The 26,324-nt window shown below is 43.6% G+C and overlaps 1 protein-coding gene across 3 annotated transcripts in view; it reads right to left on the reverse strand.

Annotated features, from left to right (window-relative positions):
* LOC115470316 (LIM domain-binding protein 3-like) overlaps positions 1–26,324 on the reverse strand; it is a 132,618-nt gene that overhangs the window by 50,430 nt on the left and 55,864 nt on the right. For all 3 annotated transcript variants that reach the window (XM_030203359.1, XM_030203358.1, XM_030203357.1), the window contains one exon: positions 15,435–15,562. In XM_030203359.1, the coding sequence (XP_030059219.1) occupies positions 15,435–15,562 (128 nt within the window). The remainder of the gene's footprint in view (positions 1–15,434; positions 15,563–26,324) is intronic.

Genomic DNA, 26,324 nt, shown 5'->3' on the forward strand with positions numbered 1-26,324 from the left:
AACTTTTGCAATATCAATATTTATACTCAGAATAGCATTCCAGCACATGCAAGTCGGATGCTGATTTAATTTTTTGTGCACAGACGTAATTCCCCACAGTCAGGCATTTATACTCTTTGTCTGACATGCTGTAAAAATACCCCTGCAGATCATTATAGTGAAGGGGGGAAACAGACATGAAATCCTCACTAATGCTACTGCTGAAACTCCGAGCTAACCATTTATGTCTCCACAGACCTGACGTTAAAGCCCTGGCATTGTGCTCAGCATTTTGGTCTTCTGTGCCAAAGATTTCAATATCTCTGCACTGGCTTGTGCACTAAACCCATTATTGCATAGGGCATCCACAAAATTGTGCACTAAAGCCCAGAGTACTTCTGCACTGGGCCCTGAATCACTCCGCTGCTCCGGAGCTGTAGGATTACAATTGCCAGAGAGATTTGAGCCAAACGCAACAGAAGCACAAGGCTGGCAGAAATCCCCAAGCAGATTTAGCGTCTGTGGGTAAGAATTGCTCCCCTAGGAGCTGCAGTTCCTGCCCTGTTGCTATTTCACCAATGCTGAGGTAGTAATATCTATCTAGTTTTAGTAAAATCCATTCTCTCACCAACCTCAGTTCTCTTAATACAACCAACCTTCAAAATTGAATCTACCTTTCACCCAATGGGACAACTGCATTATCCCTGTCTTCAAACTGCATGCTCTGCCTTAGCTCTGGGCATCAATTTCCTACCTTCAAATTCTCAGTGTGAGTGATACCCTCAATCTCCTGCAGCCCTCAGGCCATTGCCGCCTACTTCTGTATTATTTGGTGCCATGCCAGCCCCAAATTAGAGGTGATAGCTCATCTGCAAGTAGTGAGTTCAAAAGGATCCCGGTTATCACAGCTGCTGTGGGAATCTGTAATTAAATGTGCTTATTGCAAGCTAATTTTAAGTTGTCTGGGAAGGGGGGTCTGGGGAAGGTGGCAGGTGGTGGAATTATGTGTTTGTTTGCAAAGCATACCGGTGAACAACATCCCAAGGCCTGAGGAGTATTTTTTCTTTCATGAGCTATAAAGAAAATAGTAAGCTCAGAATACGACATGCCTACTCATGCCCCACCCCTGTTCAGTATTATGCAAGCTTTCACTAAAATCCTCATGGTACAAACAGTTTGTTTCCATCCTGGTAATGCTACCGCTCCAAGTTCTCACTGCAACTGCACCGACCTGCAGTGTTCAAGGTCATGAGAGCAGAGGATCATAGCAGTGAAGAAATGGACTAGTTCATTCATCTGATCAATTGCCAATGCTACCTCCTCAAAATGCCCACGTGTAAAGGCATTTCCATGAGAGAGCTGTGCCTACCATCCTCTCTCCACGAATGGCAAAAGCTCTTATACTTTAGCATAGTCTATTTCTAGGGCAATGTTTTTCAACCAGTGTGCCGTGGCACATTCGTGTACCGCAGGAGTTGTGGGTCATTTATATGTAGGGCCAGCTTAATTTTTGCCAGAACAGAGTATAAGGTCTCCTTGTCTCTGGCTGTCATTGCCAGTGAGCAGCAATTCATATAGCCTGCTTGTGCCAACCTTGGAGCCTTCTCTCAAATACAACTTCCTGTTTCCACATAAGTAGGAAGTTACGTCGGAGAGAAGGCTCCAGGGTTGGCATGAACAGGCTGTATGAATTGCTGCTTGTTGCCTCTGACCACTGGAGTCAAGAAAACATTTCAAAGTTACATGGGGGTAGGGTTACCATATGTCTGGATTTACCCGGACATGTCCTCTTTTTGAGGGCATGTCCGGGCAACCGGATGGGTTTTGCCAATCTGCCCGTTTGTCCGGATTTCTGGACAAACAGGCACCGTCCGCCAGCCTGCCCGTTTGTCCAGAAATCCGGACAAATGGGCAGATTGCTAGCCTCCCCTCCCCTTACTTACTAGTGCCCTGGTGGTCTAGTGACCTCTTCCGCTTCGGGAAAAGAAAGAGCCCCCTCTTTCCTGCCTGGAGCGCTGCCCTGCATGCATCCTTCCTGTTGCTGATCCTCGGAGTCGATTCAAAATGGCTGCCGAGAGTTGAAGTGACCTCGCGAGACTTTAAACTCTCGGTGGCCATTTTGACTCGGCGCCGAGGATCAGCAACAGGAAGGATGCATGCAGGGCAGTGCTCCGGGCAGGAAAGAGGGGGCTCTTTCCTGCCCCGAAGAGGTCACTAGACCACCAGGGCAGTAGTAAGGTAAGGGGAGGGGGTGACGGGGAGGGGGGGGCGACGGGGTATGTGACGGGGGAGGGGAAAATGTGACAGGGGTGGAGCGAGGGTGTGTAAGGGGGCGGTGCGGTGTATGAAAGGGGGTGGGGGTGGGGCATGCGTCCTCCTTTTTGGGGGACAAAATATGGTAATCCTAAATGGGTGAGAGGGGTCAAAAGAGACAAGGAAAGATGCCTGTTTGCTGGCTGGAGAGGGAACAGCAGGGAGAGATACTAGACTATTTGTGAGGGTGGGGGAAGAGAAGGTAAATGCTGGACTATTTGAGGGGGGGAAGAGAAGGTAAATGCTGGACTATTTGGGGGGGGGGGAAAGAGAAGGTAAAATGCTGGACTATGTGTGGAGTTGCAGGTGGGGGAAGAAGGGACAATGCTGGACCATGTGTAGGCAGTGGTGGGGGGGTGGTAGAAGGTAAAATGGTGAACCATTTGTGGAGGTGTGCTTTGACAATTTTAGCACCATGTAAGTGTGCCGTGAGATGAAAAAGTTTGAAAATCTCTGTTCTAGGGAGACTGGAGATTGCATGGTCACCAAGCCCTACCCTGGAAGTGCTGCAACAGTTATTTATGCAGTTACATCTCTGACTGACAGAGTGGAAAATGCCCCAAGCTGCCACATCTTTCAGCATGTGGAAAAAATATTGCAGGTCAGATATTTCCAAAGATACGACTAGGTGTACAGCTCGGAGAAGGTGACATCAAGTTCTTTCTATAGTCCAGAGTTCTACACCAGGCAAGCCTGCAATCAGGTTTGACATTTCCATTACTTTATAGTCGTACCTGCATTAAATAAAAGATGTGAGAGGCCCGCTTAAAGGGAACATATTTATTTTCAGACTGTTTCTAACAATTTTATTTCTTGATCAGCTTTCCCAATGTAGCTCAAAGCATTTTATAATCCTTTCCAGATATAAGTCCTTTCTCCAAAAAGCTTACAACCTTTAATTTATATGTTTTATTGTATTTACATAGGGACACTTTAACTAAACTGCTTTAAGTACTAATGCACGCTAAATGCGGGAAAAAGGCTTATCACAAAACACATTACATAAGTGCATAAGTATTGCCATACTGGAAAAGACCAAAGGTCCATCAAGCCCAGCATCCTGTTTCCAACAGTGGCCAATCCAGGTCACAGATACCCGGCAAGATCCCAAAAATGTACAAAACATTTTATACTGCTTATCCCAGAAATAGTGGATTTTCCCCAAGTCCATTTAATAACGGTCTATGGACTTTTCCTTTAGGAAGCCGTCCAAACCTTTTTAAAACTCCGCTAAGCTAACCACCTTTACCACATTCTATGGCAACGAATTCCAGAGTTTAATTACACGTTGCGTGAAGAAAATTTTTCTCCGATTTGTTTTAAATTTACTACATTGTAGCTTCATCGCATGCCCCCTAGTCCTAGTATTTTTGGAAAGCGTAAACAGACGCTTCACATCTACCCATGTAGATTAAAGTGTTTTGGTGTAATGTGCGGGTGCTATTTTTTTTTTTTTTTACTTTTTTTGGGAAGGGGTGTGTCATGGGTGGGGAATGGGTGCAGTAGCGTTATCTAGCTGGCATGTTCGCTTTAGCGCATGCTAATTGGATAACTGACTTAATGCAGGAACACTTAGGGCCTCTTTTACTAAGGTGCGCTAGCGTTTATAGCATGGGCTAATATTTAGGGCGTGCTAAATGTTAGTGATGTCTATATAGATGTCACTAATGTTTAGCGCATGCTAAAAACACTAACGCTCCTTAATAAAAGACCCCCTTAATGCTCCTCCTAAATGGAAGCGGTAATTCTCCCATATTAATTTTTTGTGCAAGTCCCATGTGCTAATGGAAATATTACTGTGAGACCTGCAAAAATATATATATTTAAAATGGCCTCAATACTGCCAGGTTAAAACTGGGCTTTGTGTGTGAGTCCTATGTGAGCATGCACTAAACCCAGATTTTGCTGCGCCTGAGTAAAAGGGCCCCATAACGTATGATGACTTATTTATGTAATTGTTTATTCATTTATTGATGTAGGAAATGTTATTTATTGTTTTGCAATGGTATCTGCTTTTTTTGATGTTGCATGCTGTCTATTATGATGTATTTTGCTGACCTCTTATATTTCTGTTATATAATTGTTTTACAGTTATATTACTGTTATATTAGCCTTATATATGCTTATATTTGGTCATTTTACTATTGTTATGTTGTTTGACAGAACCGTAGGTTTCTATGTGGGACTGTACCTGCTGTACACGCCTTGGATGACTCTCTTTTAAATAAATAAAGGTGGTTAATAAATTACAACAAACAAACAAAATCTATCTGGTTGATATTTAAAATGATTTAAAAATGGTTAAATCGCTTGTTTGGAGCTATTTGCTAATTTTCAGCAGCACTTAACTGGTTATCTTCGCTGAAAATGAGTGGTTAGCGCCTAAGCGAAAACTGGCTATTTTGGGGATATTCTGGGGGTGGAATGAACACTTGGCCAGTTTACTGATATTCAGCATTTAAATGGCCAGGGTAACTGCATTAATGGGACCTCATTAAACACAGTCCTATCATTATGTGGCAACCCATGGCTGGTTAAGTTCTGAATATCCACTTAACCGGCTATGTATTAGCCGGTGCCGTATAAACTGAATATTCAATGCTGAAGCCCGGACATAGCCTGGCAAAACAGTAGCGTAGCCAGACATAGTATTCAGGGTGGGCCTGAGCCCAAACTGGATGGGCATACAATCCCTCCCTGAAGGCATTTTTCTGCCCCTGCACCGCATACAATCCTCCCCCCTGTGCACGTGTGCTTTTTGCCCCTGCCCCACACCACCGACCCCAAAGAATAAAATAAATACCTGAGCTGGCGAGGGATCCCCAAGCCCTGCCAGCTGAAGATGTCCTTCAGGGGCCAGAACAAGTGATTTTCCTATCTGCTACAGCTGGCCGCACTTTCCACCCATTGCCAGTGTGCTGGCCTCTCCTCCTTCTGCACATTATCGGGTTTTCAAGCATGCACATGAGGTGGGGGAGGGGCGTTGGTATTGCAGCAACAGGTAGGAAAATCACTTGTTCTGGCTGCCGAAAAACATCTTCAGCTGGGGAGGCTTCGGGATCCCCACCAGCCATAAGGGTGTCAGAAGTTTCGGGTGGGCTTGAACCGAAACTGGGTGTGCTCCTGCAGCAAAATGCTCACCACTGCTGGCTGAATATTTACCCCTAAGTAGAGAACTGAGGGAACAAGAGTAAAAGGCACTTGCCCTCCTTCACAAGGAGGATCAGTGGGTAAAGTGGGATTTGAATGCTGGTTTGCAATCCATTGTTCTAAACCAGGGGTATCCAACCTTGGCCCTCGCCAAGCTGGGTTTTCAGGATTTCCCCAATGAATATGCATATAATACTAAATGAGTTATCATACAAAAACTGTGCATACAATTTATATGTTACTTCTAATGCCAGTCAGAAACTCCAAAATTCATTACACGTTTATAATATTCTTCACCTTTACTGAAATATTTTATGCAATAAACACTTTCATGTGGAAATACTTCCTGTTTGTACTACATCAACACAAATAAATCTATCTATATAAGTTACACCATCATAACAAAACTATGTAAGCCACATTGAGGGGGGTTCTGGGGGACCATTTTAATCCATTGTATGCCCCGTGTTGGGTCTGCGTAGAGGGGTAGTTACAGAATGGGGGATTAGGGAGCAAAGCTGAAGATTTGCCCTGGTTAGTTACTTTGGCTGCTGCATCTGGCTGCCAGAACTCTGCCATTGCTGTTTCCAGCACTTGGATGAGTCATAACTGGTGCTCACTGCACTCCCTCTCTCCCTCTGCCTTGCTGGGCCTGAGGATAAGACAGATGCTGGAAGAACTCAAAGGAGAGGCAGTGCAGTGTTCAAGGTGTGGTACAAGAGAGAGGGCGGACAATCAATTAAGGAAAAGGCATGCACCAGTACACATGAGCTTAATAAAGAACACCTGCACATTTATGAGCTGCCACTGGTGTATTTTGTGGCTGCAAGGTGCTAGTCAGGAGATGAGTTTCAGGCAATGCTGACTGTGCCATGGCACATTGGTTGGTTAATGCTGTTCTAGGACTAACACAAATGCAGAGTCTAAAGCTAGTTTTTGTTGTTGTTGTTATTTTAGTTTAATTTACTGTTAAAGAATTTTAATGAATTATACATTACTGATTAATTCATTGCTATCCCTGGGGTTGGTAGCCTAGAATCTTGCTGCTTTTTGGGATTCTGCCAGATACTTGTGACCTGGACTGGCCATTGTTGGAAGCAGGATACTGGGCTAGATGGACCTTTGGACTCTGACCCAATATGGCAATTCTTATATTGCTTGATTCATGTTTTTATTCTTAATTTTTTGATATTCCCCACTTTGAACATTTTTGAAAATGAATTAACTGAATAAATGCACAGGTATCTTTGTAAAAAGGGAAGTGAAACCCTTACCATTAGAATTTTCCACTCAAACCCGTATGAAACCAGTGAACCCCAACAGGGCTGATACAGCAATGCTTGACCTCCGTTTTTAATTATTCTTCAGTACTGAATTCTATTTCACTGGATAGACTGCTTCCTGTCATTAGGGACCCACATGGAAAGATAAGCTACAAATGATAGCATGCTGCTGAGTGGGATTTTTAAAAACCAATCAATTAATAGGAATTTATTAACTGCTTTTATGAAGACACAACTTCACAGGAACAACAACATAAAACTTATAATTCTGTATTCACTTTTGCTATACCGCTGTAACTGAAAACAGAACCAAACAGTTTACAGACTAAAAGAAAAAGCGAGAAAAGAACTCTATATTGTAGATAGAAAAGTGTACCAATCAAACCAGTGGCTTACCTAGGGTAGTTGACACCCGGGGCCGGTCATTTTTTAACACCCCCCCCTAAAATTCCAGTACTAGGCATGCCGAGAATACAAAACACTCAGGACCTATAGAGCAATTCTACCATACCATAAGCAGTCATTTCTACGAGTCACACAAGGAAAAGGAAAGCATCTTAAACACTACAGTGATCACTAGAACATCAAATCACCTATTGTGAAAACGAAACCAGACAGAATAGTACAGATCGTAGATCCTGCACAGTCAATGCCAACTGAAAGCCATGTATTTTTCACAAACACAGATACACCTATAGAATAAGTAATCATAAACTTTCTATTTAGACAAAAATTAAACTGAACCCCCAGTGCCAGACTCTGCATACAATGCAACACCACAGAAACAGAAACTGTCCCCTAGTACTGTGCAAAATATAAAGACAGCAGATGTACATTTGAAAAAAACTAACAAGTACCAATCACCACTTTACAAATTAACAAATAGAAATAAAACAAATATAGAAAGTAAAATAATACCATTTTATTGGACTAATACATTTAGCTTTCAGAGGCCAAAACCTCCGTCCTCAGGTCAGTACAGTATAGTGCTGTTACAGTATCCTATCCTGACCTGAGGAATGGGGTTTTGTTCTCCGAAAGTTAGTCAAAATGTATTAAAATTAGTCCAATAAAAAGATTACCTTGTTTACATGTTCTATTATAAACATTTATTAACACAGCTACAATACTACTTTATCCTAAAGCAAAAAAATATATATATATATTTTATTTACAGTTTGTTGTCTCTGGTTTCTGCTTTCCTCATCTTCTTTTCACCATCTTCCTTCCATCCAGCATCTGTCTTCGTTCTCTGCCATCCAGTGTCAGCCCTCTCTGCTGTCCCCTCCATCCAATGTATGCCCTCTCTCCCTGCACCTTCCATCCACATCTGCCCTCTATCTCTGCCCCTTCCATTCACTGTCTGCCCTTTCCCTTCCATCCACTCCACTGTCTGCCCTTTCCCTTCCATCCACTCCACTGTCTGCCCTTTCTCTCTGCCCCTTCAATCCACCATTTGCCCTCCCTCTCCCATCCATCCATCTCTCTCTGCCCCTTTTTTCAGCCCCCAGTTCCAGCCCCCTTCTCCCCTCTGAACACCCCCACCCCAGTCCCCTTCTCCCCTCCCCTTCTCCTGTCTGTGACCCCCACCCCAGTCCTCTTCTTCCCTCTGAACACCCCCACCCCAGTCCCCTTCTCCCCTCCCCTTCTCCTGTCTGTGACCCCCCACCCCAGTCCTCTTCTCCCTTCTGAACACCCCCACCCCAGTCCCCTTCTCCCCTCCCCTGTCTGAGACCCCCACCCCAGTCCCCTTCTCCCCTCCCCGTCTCCCATCTGAGATCCCCAACCCAGTCCCCTTCTCCCCTCCCCCTCCCCTATCTGAGATCCCCACCCCAGTCCCCTTCTCCCCTCCCCTTTTCCCCTCTGAACACCCCCACCCCAGACCCCTTCTCCCCTCCCCTTCTCCCATCTGAGACCACCACCCCAGTCCCCTTCTTCCCTCCCCCTCCCCTGTCTGAGACCCCCACCCTAGTCCCCTTCTCCCCTCCCCTTTTCCCCTCTGAACACCCCCACCCAGTCCCCTTCTCCCCTTCCCTTCTCCTGTCTGAGACCCCCACCCCAGTCCCCTTCTCCCCTCCCCCTCCCCTGTCTGAGATCCCCACCCCAGTCCCCTTCTCCCCTCCCCCTCCCCTATCTGAGATCCCCACCCCAGTCCCCTTCTCCCCTCCCTTTTTCCCCTCTGAACACCCCCACCCCAGTCCCCTTCTCCCCTCCCCTTCTCCCATCTGAGACCACCACCCCAGTCCCCTTCTTCCCTCCCCCTCCCCTGTCTGAGACCCCCACCCTAGTCCCCTTCTCCCCTCCCCTTTTCCCCTCTGAACACCCCCACCCCAGTCCCCTTCTCCCCTCCCCTTCCCCCGTCTGAGATCCCCACTCCAGTCCCCTTCTCCCCTCCCCCTCCCCTGTCTGAGACCCCCACCCCAGTCCCCTTCTCCCCTCCCCGTCTCCCATCTGAGATCCCCAACCCAGTCCCCTTCTCCCCTCCCAGTCTCCCATCTGAGATCCCCAACCCAGTCCCCTTCTCCCCTCTTCCCCTCCCCCTGTCTGAGATCCCCACCCCAGTCCCCTTCTCCCCTCCCCTTTTCCCCTCTGAACACCCCCACCCCAGTCCCCTTCTCCCCTACCCTTCCCTTCTCCCGTCTGAGATCCCCACTCCAGTCCCCTTCTCCCCTCCCCCTCCCCTGTCTGAGACCCCCACCCCAGTCCCCTTCTCCCCTCCTCTTTTCCCCTCTGAACACCCCCACCCGAGTCCCTTTCGCCCCTCTCCTTCCCCACCTCAGTCCCGTTCTCACTACTGTCTGAATCGGCGAAGCAGCATCGCAGGCAGCGCCTCATCTGCCCTGCTGCTTGTAAAAAAATCAAATCTCCTTCTCCTCGTCTTGACGTCAACTCGGGCCTTCCAATCAATCACTATGTCCCGCCCGCCCTCACGGAAGTTACCTTAGAGGAGGGCGGGACATAGTGATTGATTGGAAGGCCCGAGTCGACGTCAAGACGTCAAGTCGAGGAGAAGGAGAGATTTGATTTTTTCACAAGCAGGGCAGACGAGGCGCTGCCTGCGACGCTGCTTCGCCGATTTTTGTTTAAAGGAGGTGGCGGGAGCGGAGCACCCCCCACCCACTGGTACCCGGGGCGGACCGCCCCCCCCCCCCCCCCCCCCCCCTTGGTAGGCCACTGAATCAAACACAAAGTAAGCAAAGAGAGAAAAGAGCGAGAAAGGTGGAGGGAAGGGCAGAGGAGAGGAAAGACAGATATAGATCCCGTGACTGCTACTGTCACTAGTACTCATCAAAGGCTTGTTTAAACATAACAAAATGACCAAATATAAGCATAATTATAAAGAAACTTCAGACCACTCAAAATACAGCAGCCAGGCTTATATTTGGAAAAACGTGTTTTGAAAGCCCCAAACCCCTCTGAGAAAAACTGCATTGGCTCCCCATCAAAGAACGTATAACTTTCAAAATCTGCACTCTGGTTCATACAATTATCTACGGCAATGCCCCAGGCTACATGGCAGACCTCATAGACCTACCAACCAGAAACACAAGATCAGCATGAACATACCTAAATCTTCAATACCCAAGCAGCAAAGGCCTTAAATACAAATCAACGTATGCATCCAGCTTTTCCTATTTAAGCGCACAACTATGGAACGCTCTGCCAAAAATAGTAAAAACAACGTACAACCACCTCAATTTCCGGAAAGAACTAAAAACAAACCTGTTCGGGAAGGCATATCCCACTGATTCAACATAAAAGACTGAGGCCCAGATGCATTAAAGACGTCGGTAATTCCCGTTCCCTACCGATTCCATAGCGAATCGGTAGGGAACGGGAATGCATCAACGATAGGGAATGCAAATGAGTTACTCGTTGTAGCTCACTTGCATTCTCTATTCCTTCGGTACCTGAGTCGGAGAATCGAGACGTCCCTTTAGATTAGGCTCCTCTTCCTGGTCTCTTCAGCCAATCAAAGTGGGCTTAGCTGGCTGTTGTTAGCAAAACGCGCTCTGATTGGCTGAAGAGACCAGGAAGAGGAGCCTAATCTAAAGGGACGTCCCGATTCTCCGGCAACCAGGAAAATATAAAAGTTTTGCTGTGGAGGGGCGGCGAAGACAAAATAGAAGGGGGGAAAAAACACCAGCGCCGGCAGAGCTAAAAAAAAAATGCGAAAAAAGACGTCTCTCAGAAGCGCAGGGAGAGTACGTCCTTAAAGGACGCCCCTCACATGCGCTCCCTGCTTTTTTTTTTCTTTTTTACCTTTTTTGGGGGCCCTTTTCCTTTCCGATTCCCTCACAGGAGCCCTAACGAGAGGTCAGACATCTCGTTAGGGTTCCTACGGTAAGGGAATCAGAAAAACGGTAGTGCATCTCATTATAATGGGCTGCAACGGTAGTGCAGCTCATTATAATAGCTTTTCAATCATTTGCATTCCATTTTCGTTGCCTGCTACCGTGGCAGGGAAAATGCCCTTAGTGCATGCCCGGGGTGAAATACTTGCGTTTTAAACTGGCTGGAACCAGTTTAAAACGCAAGTTGTGGGCTCGTTAGGTTTTGTGCATCTGGGCCTGAGTACCTGCAACACAATAAAACCAAAGATCGTATTGGACACACCCAATTTCTCCCTTCCTCCCTAAGCTCCCCATTATATCAACCATACATGAACCCTATTCTAACGCAATAACACCTTGTATTTGTTCATACCAGAACTGGCAAACGCCATTGCGGTACTCTGTAAGCCACATTGAGCCTGCAAATAGGTGGGGAAATGTGGGATACAAATGTAACAAATAAATACAGTCAATGAAGTAAACCTGGAGATGGCAAATTGAGGGGTCTTTTCACAAACTTTGATGACCGCCACTATGAGCAGTATCAGAAATACAAACAAACATTGAACAGCACTGCAGAATACGAATGATACCATGGAAGAACATTCACATAACATAGATATGATACAATGTCAGCACACTACAAGCAGTGGCTTAGCCACAGGTGGGCCTGGGTGGGCCAGGGCCCATCCACTTAGGGCTCAGGCCCACCCAACAGTAGTACACGTTTAGCGGTAGCTGGTGGGGATCCCAAGATCTGCTAGCTGAAAACTTCCCCCTGATGGTAAAAAAAAATGCTGCTCTCCACGATACTGGTACCTTCGCATGCTCAGTTTTCAGCACAAGCCTGCTGCAGATAGCCAAGGTGGAGCGAAGCATTTGCCCACCAGCTGAGATATTTTTTTGGTGGTGGTTTGGGGGAGGGGGGGAGAACACTTGGTGCCCACCCACTTCTTGCCTAGGCCCACCCAAAATCTGCTGTCTGGCTACGCCCCTGACTACAAGTGAAACATCTAATAAGCACACATTAGAACATTCATATAACATAGATATCACACTCGCAATGTAGCCTGAGGGTAACCAGCTCAAGACCAAAACAGAAACAAAGAAACAAGATGAAGGGAAACTAAAATTGAACACTTTCTCTTCAGGCTGAATTCAAAGAACTCAAGGAAGGATGATATGTATATCCTGTGGCTATTACATCACGGTAGCTATAATTATCCGGACGGAAATGGTGGTGGTTGGCCACAGTGTGCAAAGTTAATATCTACTAGTCTCCGGGGCTCACTTAAAAAAAAATGTTCAAAGGTGGTAGGTGGATGTCTTTCTCTCAAAAACATCCAAGTTGCAATTTTTGACACTCCGATTTTAGACGTTTTGCTCCACAGTTTGTCAAAATTGCAAGGGGGTGCGTTTGGGAGGGACATGGGCAGCACCAAAAGGTAGACATTTTTCTGCATTAATGAAACTAAATCAAACCGTCTAGGGACAAAATTAAGACTTTTTGGCTAGACCTGTTTCAATCACGAGTAACTGACCAAAAGGTGCCCTAAATGACCAAATGACCACTGGAGGGATTAAGGCATAACACCCATACTTTCCAAGTGGTCACAGACCCTCATCCCACCCCTAAGATGTGAAAGTGACAGTACATACCAGGCTGTATGACAGCTTCAGATATGATGGCCATTCTTGTTACAGCAGCAGGCAGGTCCCAGTAGTAGCCCAGTGGTCGGTGCAGTGGACTGTAGAGAAGGGGACACAGGCCCACACCCCACTCTAACTGGTACACTTGTGGTGGAAAGTGAGAGCACTAAATACCTACAATACTTACATGTGACACCTGCAAGCATGAGGGCTATTGGAGTGGTATACAGTGAGGTACAGTACTTTTTGTCTATTAGATTGTAAGCTCTTTGAGCAGGGACTGTCTTTCTTCTGTGTTTGTACAGCGCTGCGTACACTTTGTAGCGCTCTAGAAATGTTAAATAGTAGTAGTAGTAGTTTTCTCTGCTCCTGGAGGGCATACCATATAATATAAGGGAGTTTTATGTGAGGTCCACTGCAGTCCCCCCCAGTGGTGTTCCTGGGGGGGGGGGGGTGGCTGCGGTCTGCCCTGGGTGCACGCTGCTGGGGGGGGGGGGGTGCCGCGTGCCTGTCTGCTCCGCTCGTTCCGTGCTCCCTCTGCCCCGGAACAGGTTACTTCCTGTTCCGGGGCAGAGGGAGCATGGAATGAGCAAGGCAGACAGGTGCGCAGCACCCCCCCAGCAGGTAAAAATGCACCTGGGGGGGTGTCCTTTTGCCGGGGGGGGGGGAGTGTGTCCTTTCGCGGGGGGGGGGGGGGGCGCTGCACCCATGGGGGGTCGCATCGTGTCAGCCACCCTAGGAACGCCACTGAGTCCCCCCTAGACTACCCCACTCCTCTGCTGGGATATCTGTACGGCCAGTCTACGAAGAATGATGGCACCCAGACATCCTAACAGTCCCAAAAGGAAAACGCACTGAGCACAAAACATCTAGAAAAAGGCAATTTTCAAACCAAACAGATAGACTTTTTCAGGTTTGAAAACGGCTATGTTCGCCACTTGATTTTTGGACGTTTTTAGCAAAACGACCAAAATTGGACTTAGGCTTTTTATCAAAAACGCTCTTCCACATTTCTTCTGTCTTGCCTACTTTTCACAGAGATGCCAAGTCTCACTCATTTGAAGGTTCTCCCACTTTCCCCATTCTTTGAGCCCTTCTGTCGCTCATTAGAGCCTCAGTGCCAGTTCCCTGATTCTGATCACTGCTCTCATAAGAGGCAAGCCTAACAGCAGAAAAAACAAGTGGCCCAACCAGTAACAATAAATCTGAGCACACCTTCCTGCATATTTTGCATCCCCCTGCTCTATCCCTTTTCCATGCACCTACAAGTATGTATGCTCTGAAACCTATGGACATGCTTTTCAACACTATTTTCAACCCAGAGGATGTACCCAGATAACTTACCTGTAAACATTCCTTTGAAAACTCTCCTTATATAGCCTCAACTTTGACTATATCATTTCACAGTCACCAGATTATTCTGCTTTGTCACCATCTGATCACCCATCCTCCTCTCTCTGTTTCTCACAACCCCCACCCCTACCTTTCCCTATGAGACTGTCATTGGAATGCTTTTATGTTTTACTTATATATATTCTGTATTTGTCATCTTTTTCTCATTTCTGATTAAAAGGGGAAGGTACTGCCTTTGAAAACTAGTAAAAAATGTATTAGTCCAATAAAAAATGTATCATCTTTTTTTTTTTTTTTGAGGGGGAGGTTATTACTATTTATTACAGTCACCAAAGAAAAGCAAATATAATTTAATGCTGCTTTTTGCAAGGCAATATTGTGTGAATCCTTTCAGATTTATGCTCCAGATGCACCATCTGAAAAATCTCACTTTTTGGCCTTTATTCTCACGCTTGGGGTGGTCCATCTTTGGCATTTCTGTTATCACTTCTGTTCTGTTATCACTCCTGCTCTGCTACCTAGTCAGCTTCAAGGAAACATAAACCCGAAGCTAGTTAAGCAAACTAGAAGAGCAGCAAAGGCCATTGTAAGAAATGAGAGGGAATAGAATTTGCAATTCTTATTTTTGTGGCTACAATATTCTAGTGTTTGCCTTTACAACAATAACCTGAAAGAGCACATAGCTGCTGCCAAAGAATATCAGTTAGTGCTGTACTGCCACCTAGTGGATTCTATAATATTAGCAACAATGATAGTTCAATTATTGTAAATACTCAGTGTGATCACTGTAGCTGGCATAGTAGCAAAGACTTCCAATAAATTTTAGTTAACTAAGGGGCCCTATTATTAAAGATGTGAAGGCCTAAAGCACACTTAATGTGGGAAAAACAGGCTACCGTAAAATGTGTTAAAGCAGGTTGTGGTATAATGCTTGTTTGTGCATGCTAAACGTTAACAATTTTCAAATAATATTTTTTACAGAAAGTGGGCATTTCCGAATTATCCAGCTAGTGCATTTGTATTAGCATGCATTAACTGGATAATGCAGGGTTAACACGGGAGAAGAATATCCAAAGAATAGCTCCCACCTCTAGGCTGACTCCTGAACCTACAAAAGTTCAGTTCAGGAATCTCCATTGCATAAAATGCCTTTTGAGTCTTGGAAATAGGGAGATGACAGAGACTAATTTTGGTATATAACAGGAAAGGCGATGGCAGTGTTATAGTGTCACATTCCTTGTACCAAAGCATGGAAGGAAATGTTAAAGTATCTATGAATGTGTTAAGCAAATAATACATGCAAATTTATTTGTAAGCACAGGTCAAATTCTAGTTCTCCTCATTTACCCATGCCATCTTGGAGTTGTCTTACCTGGGCCTGGATGGTAGACAGAGGGCCTTATGCTGGCAGTGGTGACCACTCTGGGCTTGGGAGCAGTATTTGGAGCTTCACCGTAGCCATGAAAGGCAGAAGCTGGTGCGTGGGCCTGTCCAGGATGGCTGAAAGCAAAGAGAAGCCATTAACAACTTTACAGATACTAGACAATGTTATTTCTGGAGTAGGGGGTGATTTCATAGCTTCCCCTCAGTTGCCCTTCCCAAGGGCATTTTGGTAGAGAGGATGTAGTGCTTCCTTAGAGTAAAGTTACTTGTCATCATTAATTGGTGATGCCTTTCTTTAGAAAAATATATAGTGTTCAGCATTGATGGTCCTCTAAAGATCTCCTCAAAGCTAGAATTTTAAGAACAAAGCACATACTGGTTTGAGTAGATAGTTATTTGTGTTGCCTTGATCACATCAACACGTCAACACAGAAGAATCTGTATACTCAGAACAGAACGGTTACCATGGCGGTAATTCTATAAACTGGTGCCATGATTTAAGTGCCCCAATGCCATGTGCCGAGCACCAATTCTATAACAGTACCTTGGTGTTAAGATTCTGTTATAAAATACTACTGGAGTACCTAGAGGCAAATGCCAACAGTTACTCCCAAGTCAATGGCAGTTGTAACTGTTCATCCATCTTCACTAATAACCCTAACAAAACATCAAACTGAAATCTAAAACTATGTAAATTGCCATCAGTAAGTCAAATGCTTTTGATATCATGAAAACGTAGCACTATTTAGTAACCACAAACAAAATGTAGGACTTGATGGAAGTTGGATGTTTGCAAAATATTGCATGTTTCCTATTGGTAATGAGAGTTTTGCCATTTGCAAAAGAGAAGATAAAATGAACCAAGCACACCTGTGGAATAGAATGCCACTAAGATCTGCAGTGCTGGAGAATAAATTAACTTATTAGTTGTGCTTAGTTGCTTCTGCTGTAAATTACACTGCAGTCACACTTCTTCAGCCTCAGTGTATTCAGCTGGTTCAATCTGAATATTGAATTGATTGTAATGCTGGAATGCTTTTCCTCCATGATTTTTCTCTGATTTGTTAATGATAAAAACAGTTCAAATCCAAAACAAATGAGCAAAAGTAAACAGTCAGATCAGCTTTGCAGATGGCAGAAAACAGGAGCTCCTGCACATGAGACAGAAAGTCTGGAGCTAGGAATTAACACCAAGTGAGTTGGTCAGGAACATTTCATTAAAAATCAATTATGCAGTTCCTTCTGAAAAGTACAACTGTGGAACCAGGAACTAGGGTTTCCCAAGCTTTTATCTAATAATTAATAAAGGCGTCTTGGTAAATATCAAGAAAAACAAATCGGCACTTAACATCTGTCACATCGCAGACCAAGTGTGAAGTATTAGGGTTATAAACTATTAGTCATTAGAACAGAGAGAAGAAAGAGGCTGAAGAACATTTTCTAGGTTAATACTTAACTAGCCAGGCACCAAAAAACCTGTTCAGAACAAAAGAATCCTTCAAGTTCTAGCCAAAAGCCTGCGGATGTAGGCCCCACACCAGGTATACTGCTCATATTCAAGAGAGATACCTTATACTACCCATCAGTTGCATCAGTTCCCATCCCGATGGGAACTGATGCATCTTTGCTTCAGTTCCCATCCTAATATTGTGCAAACTCAGCAGTTATTTTTGTTTCACAGGGTTTGCATCCATAGTAAAAGCAAATCTACTCAGGAGTTTTGTCTGATTGTTGAAACATCCCTCTAGTCTGTACTGGGAATCAAGACCTGTTGATACACTTAAAGCAGCAATACAGACAAAACTCCCTTCAATTCAGAGTTGTTTCTAATTCTTGAGATGCTATTGGTGTTCAGAATTTCTTGAACACTGATGTAATAATCCCCACCAGTATGACTTGCATGGAAATTAAGCCCTGATTGGTTGACCTGTATCAAAGTAATTCTGAAATAAACAAAGTATATATGAATATCATGAAGAGATAAGCAGTAAATCAGAGGAACAGAATCATAGGGGGATTGATATTCAGTGGACGATATCCGGATTACCATATATACTTGAATATAAAGCTATCTGAATATTAACCGAGATAACATTTTTCCCTTAAAAAAGGGGAGAAAATGTTAACTCGAATATAAACTAAGGGTTTATATTTAAGCATTCCTCCCCTTCCCCCATGGCAACTGGAATTTCTCACCCTTTTCCTTTTCCCTCCTCTTCCCCCCCCCCCCCCCCCCCCCCCCCCCGTGACTGGTATATATCTCCCTCTTACCCCCTCCACGGTGACTGGCATTTCTTTCCCTCTCCTACCTTTTCCCTCCAACAGTAACAGACACACTTCTCTCTTCCCTCCCCTCCTCCCATGGTTACAGCCTTGTTTCTCTCTCTCTCCCATCATACCCCCCCCCCACCCCCTGGCAACTGGCACATCTCTCTTCCCACCCATCCCCTGACATAATTTGCATTTCTCCTTACTGGTATCTCCTGGACCCTATCCCTGATGCTGCCATTAACACAGAAGTAACTGTAAACAGGACCTGTATCTGGCCTTGATCATCTGCCAGTCACCATGAAAGAAGGGAGGAAGGTCAGAATATTGTGCTGATTCGAGTACAAGCCAAGATCCCAATCTTTGGACTTTTTGGGGGGGCCCAAAAATCTCAGCTTATAGTTGAGTATATAGGGTAACTGGATATTCAGTGGACTTTGGGTAAGTCCATCTGCTGAATATAAGTGGTTAAAGTTATCCAAATAAACGTTTCTGGATAAATTTATGCCAGCTATTTCAGCAGCCCAACTTAGGGATCCTTTTACTAAGGCACGCTGAAAAATGGCCTGCGCTAGTGTAATCTAATTTAAAGGGACCATGTATTTATTTGTGTGGGGATTAAAACATAGTCCAATAATCAAAATATCCCAAACACCTAATGTTAAATCATTTCTATATATACTCGATCCTATCACAGTATACTCATTTATACATTCATTAGTATGACTAATCGGGGATATTCAGAATCTTTAACAGCGCAACCATCCAAAAGATCATTCTTCAATATATTGATGGTGCTGTTTAACTCGTCATAATTCAACCCTTTTTCCTTTTCTATTTTTCCATTACTATTAATATTTTCTTAAATAGTCAGCTTCTCAGGTAGTAAACTTTAAATAAGCAATTATAACTTAGCTTTTTAGCAGCTATAACAGTGATGGGCAACCTTTTGAGCTTGGTGTGTCAAAATTCGCCAAAAAACCGAGCATAACTCGGGTGGTGTGTCACTTCGAGAAAAAAACCATTATTTCGCGATATTTATAGTTTAAATAACAAAAATGTATAATTGTAATATAAAACTGTATTTAATAAACCAAAAACTAATTATTTAACTTACCTACTTAGTGACTTCTTTGTTCATCTGTCAGTCGGTTTCTTTTGTTGGTCTTGATATTATTTAACTTGTGTGGGGTGCCGTGAACTAAGATAAGTGAGGGGAAGGGGGAATTCTTTAACTAATCTGCCTATTAGTGACTTTTTTGTTGCTGAATTTCATTGGCTAAATCTTCAATTGAAGGTTGGTATTTTGTACACTTCAAGCCCAAGCAAGCGCTACTAACTTCATCTGTCAATCTGTTTCTTTTGTTGGTTTTGATATTATTTAACGCTGAGAATAAGGTTTCACAAAAGTACGTAGAGGGAAAAATTGTGAGTAAAGCCATTGCTATATTTTTCAGGGTGCTAAAAGTGTCTGGTAATCGGTTCCAAGCACTCCAAATTTCCTGTTCGTAGTGGCACTCCTCTTGATTCTCCAAGCGGCACCTTTCCAGATTCTCAAGCTTTGACCTCAAGTCGACAAACACCTGAGCCCAGATGCTGTCTTGAAATTCTACAAGTTGCATCTCCAAATCATCAATTTGCATCCATTGGAAACCATTTAATTCCAAACTACTGTAGACTACTACATCAGGATACTTAATTATTTTCATGGTCTGTTCTAGGCTTCTAAATTGATTAAATCTATCACTGAACTGGTCAAGTAACGAGTCTAAAACATGCTGGTACTTTATATGCAAGGGTTCCATTTCATTTTGTATAGCTGCACTGGCCTTCTCAAAATACTTTGTTACTCGAGGAAAATACTTATAAGTTTTAGTTTCTACATCTCGCTTGAAAATTTTAAGTTTACTTTCAAAAGCTTTTATGTATCCAAACATAACGTCAATACTTTTGCCAAAACCTTGTAACTTTAAGTTCAGTTCATTAATATGAACAGAGAGATCTGTAAAAAACATCAGGGTGTTGACCCACTTATCATCATTGAGCTGAGGAAAGTTTCCCAGATCCTTATCCTCAAGAAATACCTTAATTTCTTCAAAGCACTCCACAAAGCGCTCAAGAACTTTGCCTCGGCTCAGCCATCTTACATTATTGTACATCAGCAGTCCACTGTAGGTGGAATCAACCTCCAGTAAAAGTGCAGAAAATTCTCGCTTGTGAAGGGGGCGAGCAGCTATTAAATTAACTATTTTTGTAACAACTGACATTAAGTCGTTTAAGTCGGTGAATCCTGCCTTGGCACATAAAGCCTCCTGATGGATAATACAATGAAAAGGCACAGTCGGATGTCCAATAGCTTCCGTAAACAATTTGACAAATCCAACTTTTTTCCCCACCATGTTTGGTGCCCCGTCTGTCGTCACTGACACAACTTTAGAGATATCAATGCTTAGGTCACGGAATGTTTGTATAACAACCTTACATATTTCGCTTCCTGATGTACTTGTTGGCACTGATACTAACTTTATCAACTCTTCTCTCATTGTGAGACCATCAGAATATCGACCAATAATGGCCAACTGAGCATGTGATTTGACATCAGTAGTTTCATCAAGAGAGATTGAAAAATATTTACAATTACTTATGTCTCTCTTTAATTGATGTTGTACATTTGTGTTCAGTCTCATTATTCGGTCTTTTATGATATTTCTACTGAGTGGTAACTCAGATATTCTCTTAATAATTGCATCTTTATTCTGCATATCGTGAAATAGAACTGGTGCACATCTTAGGAGAGTTTCTTTAATAAATTCTCCCTCACTGAGTGCTTTTCCATGCTGAGCTATGGAGTGAGCAATGCTCAAACTTGCAGATGTTAAATTTGTAGAACCTTTTACAAATTTAAGGATGGACTTAGATTGGCTCTTATAAAAGTGTAGCTGCCTGGAAATGTATTCCTTCCTTTCATCCTCACTTTTTTTCAAGAGCTGGGAATGATTAGTTTCAAAATGTCTATTTATATTCCACGTTCTGCTTACTATCGTTTCAGTACATAGAACGCAAAATGATCTGCCATTTTTTTCTATAATGCCATACATCTCGGTCCATGTCTCTTGAAAGGGTCGGCTACTGCTACTACCACTTCCTTTACTTAACCTTGGTTTTTTATTTTTTGGGTTCTCCATCAGGGGGGCAGTGACAGAAGATAGAATTATAGATAGCCTGTTAGCCCTGCAGGCAATTAGGGGTTAACTAGCCTAACTGACCACCTTATGTAAATTAAGACGGCTGCCGCTATTTCTAATGGCGGGAAACGGCACCCATAGCACATGCCCTCGCCTCTCCCAGCCTCCCCCTCACCTATCTCAGTAATGATGGTCAATTACAAATCCACGACACCCCAGAACAGTAGATTGGATGATGGTTGCGGGTAATGGTGATCACAGGGCCCTCAGAGATGCGTCCCCCACGGCATTCCGCTGCTCTCTGCTCCGCCGGCCGGAAGTGAGATCAAAGATCCCCTAACGGCCGTGCAGGAGCCGGGGCAGAGGGAGCAGCAGGGAGGGAGCCAATAGGAGCGCACACGGCACCCCCCTCCAGCGGGTAAACATGCACCGGGGGGGTGATTTCACCGGGGGAGGGAGGTCGCGCTCAAGGAACTCCGCTGCTTCTCCGCGTGTCACCGAAAATGGCTACGCGTGTCAGTACTGACACGCGTGTCATAGGTTCGCCATCAGGGAGCTATAAGCAGCATTAAATCTCCAGCTTCAAACCTCCGCGGAGGTTTGAAGCTGGAGATTTAATGCTGCTTATAGCTGCTAAAAAGCTAAGTTATAATTGCTTATTTAAAGTTTACTACCTGAGAAGTTGACTATTTAAGAAAATATTAATAATAATGGAAAAATAGAAAAGGAAAAAGGGTTGAATTATGACGAGTTAAACAGCACCATCAATATATTGAAGAATGATCTTTTGGATGGTTGCGCTGTTAAAGATTCTGAATATCCCTGATTAGTCATACTAATGAATGTATAAATGAGTATACTGTGATAGGATCGAGTATACATAGAAATGATTTAACATTAGGTGTTTGGGATATTTTGATTATTGGACTGCGCTAGTGTAGGCATGTGCATTGGATGCGCGCACAGCTATTTTTCAGTACGCCTGCAAAAAAGGCCTTTTTTGACGAAAATGGACATGCGGCAAAATAAAAATCATTGCGCGTCCATTTTGGACCTGAGACCTTACCGCCACCCAATGACTTAGCGGTAAGGGTTCACACGTTAACTGGGCAGTAATCGTCAGTGCCCGTACACTGCCGATTACCGCCCGGTTAGTGCCACGCGGCAGAAAATAGAAATTATTTTCTGTTGCTCGGTTTGGATGCATGTCAAAATTAGAATTACCGCTTAGCCTCTTAAGTTTAACTGGAAAACACTGATATTCAGCACTATCCCCAGGATTCTATATATGGCGCCTTAATTTCTGCACGGAAATTGAAGTGTATTCTATAACAATGCAGGTAAATTAATTGGTAAACTAGCTAATCAGCACTGTGAATTGGATGTTAACAAGCAATTATCAGCACTAATTGGCATAATTAAGATTTATATGCGCAACTTGCTAAGCGCATTCTGCAACGTGGTGCACTTAACTTCTAAGTCACATAGTTGAAAAGGGGTGTGGCCATGGGCATTTCTAAAATGTATACACAATTGTGATAGAATACACCCGCTCTGTGCCTAATTTAGGAATCGGAATTTACACCAAATAAAACATGATGTAAATGGTCGCGACTAAATTTGGTTGCATGGAAAGGCGCTTGGCATATTCTATATACTGCATGGAAATTTAAGCCTATTCTACAAATTATAGGCGTACTTTATAGAATATGCCTAGGCGTATTTTTTTTTTCCATGTGAAATTTTCAGGCACCATATATAGAATCTAGCCCTATCTGGATAAACTTAATCTATTTAGAGTGTCCCAAACACTGCTCAAAGATAGCCAGATAAATTTTGCCTTCCCAAGCAGTCATGGGGAGGTAACTAAAATCAAGCAAACAACCCCCCCCCCCCCCTAAAAACGACACTCCTGATATTTTCCAAACAAATCTGTGAATATCAGCTGCCTGGTGTTTATTAACTGTAATATGCAAAGGTTATATTCGGAAAAAATAAAACCATGGAAACAAAATAAAACACTGGAAAACAAATTGGAAACCCGGTATGACAAAAAAGGGGTAGGTAAGTTTGCTATTTTCAGGGATTTATTTATTTCAATGAATGCCTTTCATTCACCATATCAGAGAAGATACTGCTACTTTAAATTTCTCACTTAAGCACATTTTAAACATACCTGATTTAAGGAAGGAAGGAAGAAATATATGGGGAGATTCTATAACTTGGTGCCCCAATGCTATGTGTTCATCAATGCAATGCCATAAATGCATCTTGGTCATCCCACGGATTCTATGTAGTGCACTTAGATTTAGGCACTGAAATTGGCGTGGATTCCATAACACTGCGTGCAACTTAATTGGCTTAACAAGCTACTGAGCGCTGATATCAGCATTTAAGCAATAACAAGCACTAATTGGCACTGATTAGAATTTAAGCGCAAAACTCGTTAAGTGTATTCCGTAAAGATGTGCGCTGAACTTCTAACGTGAACAGGCAAAAAGAGGTGTGGTTGTAGCGGGAAAAATGAGGTGGCGGTATGGGTTCCTGAGCTAACCTGGCGGTAACCGAGCAACACTGTCAGGTAAGCACCAGCACTACAAAAATGCCGGAAATGTCGCACACTGGGGGTGGGAACTACTGCCAGGCTCCTGCGGTAGTTCTGGATTGGCGCATGGCAAGCCTGTTGTCCTGCACCAACTCTTTAGTAAAAGGGTTCCTTAATGAGCCATTATCAATCAATAATCAATGTTAATTGGCTCTCATTTGGGTTTATGCATGGATCTGCCCTGCACACTATTCTGTAATGTGCGCGTTTAAATTTTATAGGAAGCAACTGAAAAGGGGTGTGTCCATGGGAGGGCATGGGTGAAACAAGGGGTGGTCCCAGAAGTTAGATGTGATATTTTAGAATGCTATCTCGATTGTGCGCCGGCATTCACACCAGATTATGGCAGGCATAAATGCTGGTGCCCAAAGTTAGGCACGAGATCTGTGCTAAGCTAGTTTCTTGCAAAGGGCGTGCACCTTCTTAGCGTGGATTTTCCTGGAGCCTAATTTATGGCACTATTTATAGAATTCCTCCAATACACCTTGTGTACATTTCTCTATAACTGCATACTGTCAAATTTCCATGGGCAATTTTATTCACATTCATTGTTCAGTAGCTGTGATGCAAATTCATGCAAAGAAACACATTAACTATGTGGCATAAACTTGCTCCTACGAATACCTGATTTTCACAAAGAAAGAAAAGCAGCTGCAGCTAAATTTTGCATGCTACTTTTTTATGGGGCTCATTTACATACAGAAAAAAAGAGAGTGTTTGAAAAAGCTGATACAGTATGAACCCTCCTTCCCCCCCCCCCCCCCCCCCCAGCATTATATCCTACCTCTGGGTGAACAGATCTGGCCTGTCTGAAATGCCAACTCTCTTTTGCTGCTGGCAGTGCAGTGGGTAGTTGAAAGAGCTGCAACCAGTGATTGGACAGCTGGAAAGCTAAGTTTATTGTGATTACATTAAAGTGTTTAAAGTGATTTGAAGAGCTGTAAAAAAAGGAGCCAGGGTTTTTTTTGTCAGTGATGAGTCCGCAGGTCTCCCTCAAGTTGATTTGTTAACATAAGGAGTGCCTTAGCGGTTCCTTTGAGGCTTTTTCCTCCGTTAAACACCTAGCTTTACATATGTAGATATTGTGTGTCTGATTGGTTATTATAACAAAACTGGTATTCTACAAGCTTCACTACGATAGTGCAGTGGTTGAATCATGGTGATGTCACAGCCACAGGAGGAATGAGGAAGTCAGCTCCACAGGCAACTCTGAGCACAGCACAGATCCCCACCCTTTCAAATAATAATCTCTCGTTTCCTAAATCCTAAATGAAAACAGATGGAATGAAGGTCCTTAGGACATAGGTAGCAAAGAACTACCTTATTAACAAAGGAGATCTTTTACAAAACATTGGTAAACCCAACGTGGACTTACCGAACGTTAAATCGTGACTACCGCTGGCCCAATGAGGCGAAAACTCCCAGGAATGGCTTACGCGGCAGTAACCCGGCGGTAATCGGGCAGGTTACTGCCAGATTACTGTGGGAGCCATTGTCACCACCTCAATGGGTGACATAAGGACTCCTTGACGCATGGCCACATGGTAAGCGTTCTCTTACCACATGGCCATGTTGGTAAAAGGACCCCAAAGTAAATAATGCACAGAAAATAAAGAACAGCCTCAGAATACACAGAACCGAACGACAGTCCAACGCAGACCAAGGCCGCTAACGTCAGGTACTATGGGAAAAGTCATCAAACTGCCCAAGCTGTGGCAAACTCTGGAAGTAGATTTTATCCCTGACTTTTGCACCAGTAATCAAAGCACAACTTCATGGGTACTTTTTATTGCCCTTTGAAAATGTTCTTGTAAAGATTTGTGCCCTTTTTTCTTTTTTTTACACAATACATATACTTTTGACAAGCCAAGAAGCATGTGCGCTGTCGCCTCCCCAGACCTAACTCCATCCTTAGCAATGTCTCCACACAACACAGGTGAAATTAAGTGCACTGATCAACAGAGCACATAATTTTACCCCCCTAGGGTGGGCAATCTTTACAGAGGCCATTTCCACAAGTAAAAGGCTGTTTTCCTCAAGGAAATGTCTTTGAAAATTGTCCTTCTCATTTGTTAGTGAATAAAGCACAATGCTGCTTTGTTAATGTATTTTTTTTTAAAGCAATTAAACAACATCAAGCATTCATATACCTCTTTTTTGACTGGTAGCTGATGGAGGTGGGAGAATGTGGATTGAAACTAAAATAAGACAAAATTTTTATAGGTTTTTGTCATACAAGACATAACATTTCAGAACAAAAGAAAATTCAGCATATTAAACAGCTTGCTCCGAGAGAAATGCCTAATGGTTAGTGCAGTGGGCTGAGAACCTGGGGAACTGGGTTCAGTTCCCACTGCAGCTCTTTGTGACTCAGGGCAAATCACTTAACCCTCCATTGCCCCAGGTACAAACTTACGCTTCGGTTTACTAAGCAGTGCTAGCGGATGTCCATGTGCTACTGCCAACACGCCCCATTCACTTTGAATGGGCCGTCTCAGCACCAGTGCATGGACAGCCGCTAGCATGGTTTCATAAACAGACCCCTTAGATTGTGAGCTCACTAGGGACAGAGAAAAGTACTTGCATATAGTATACGTAAACCACTTTGGTTGTACCCACAGAAAGGCGGTATATCAAATGCATGACCCCCTTTTACTCTCTTTAACTACAGTTATATATAATTCTTCCTAAGAGTCAGAAGCATTTTGCCTTAATGTTTGTTAAATGTCATTTCAAGGAAAAATATGCATATGTGCATATTTTTCTCTTGGAAGAAGAAAAGCATCAGCTTCACCTTTGAAGAGGTGAACAAACATGTGGA

The sequence above is a fragment of the Microcaecilia unicolor genome, chromosome 5 (genome assembly GCF_901765095.1).
Source record: "Microcaecilia unicolor chromosome 5, aMicUni1.1, whole genome shotgun sequence".
Lineage (NCBI taxonomy): Eukaryota > Metazoa > Chordata > Amphibia > Gymnophiona > Siphonopidae > Microcaecilia > Microcaecilia unicolor.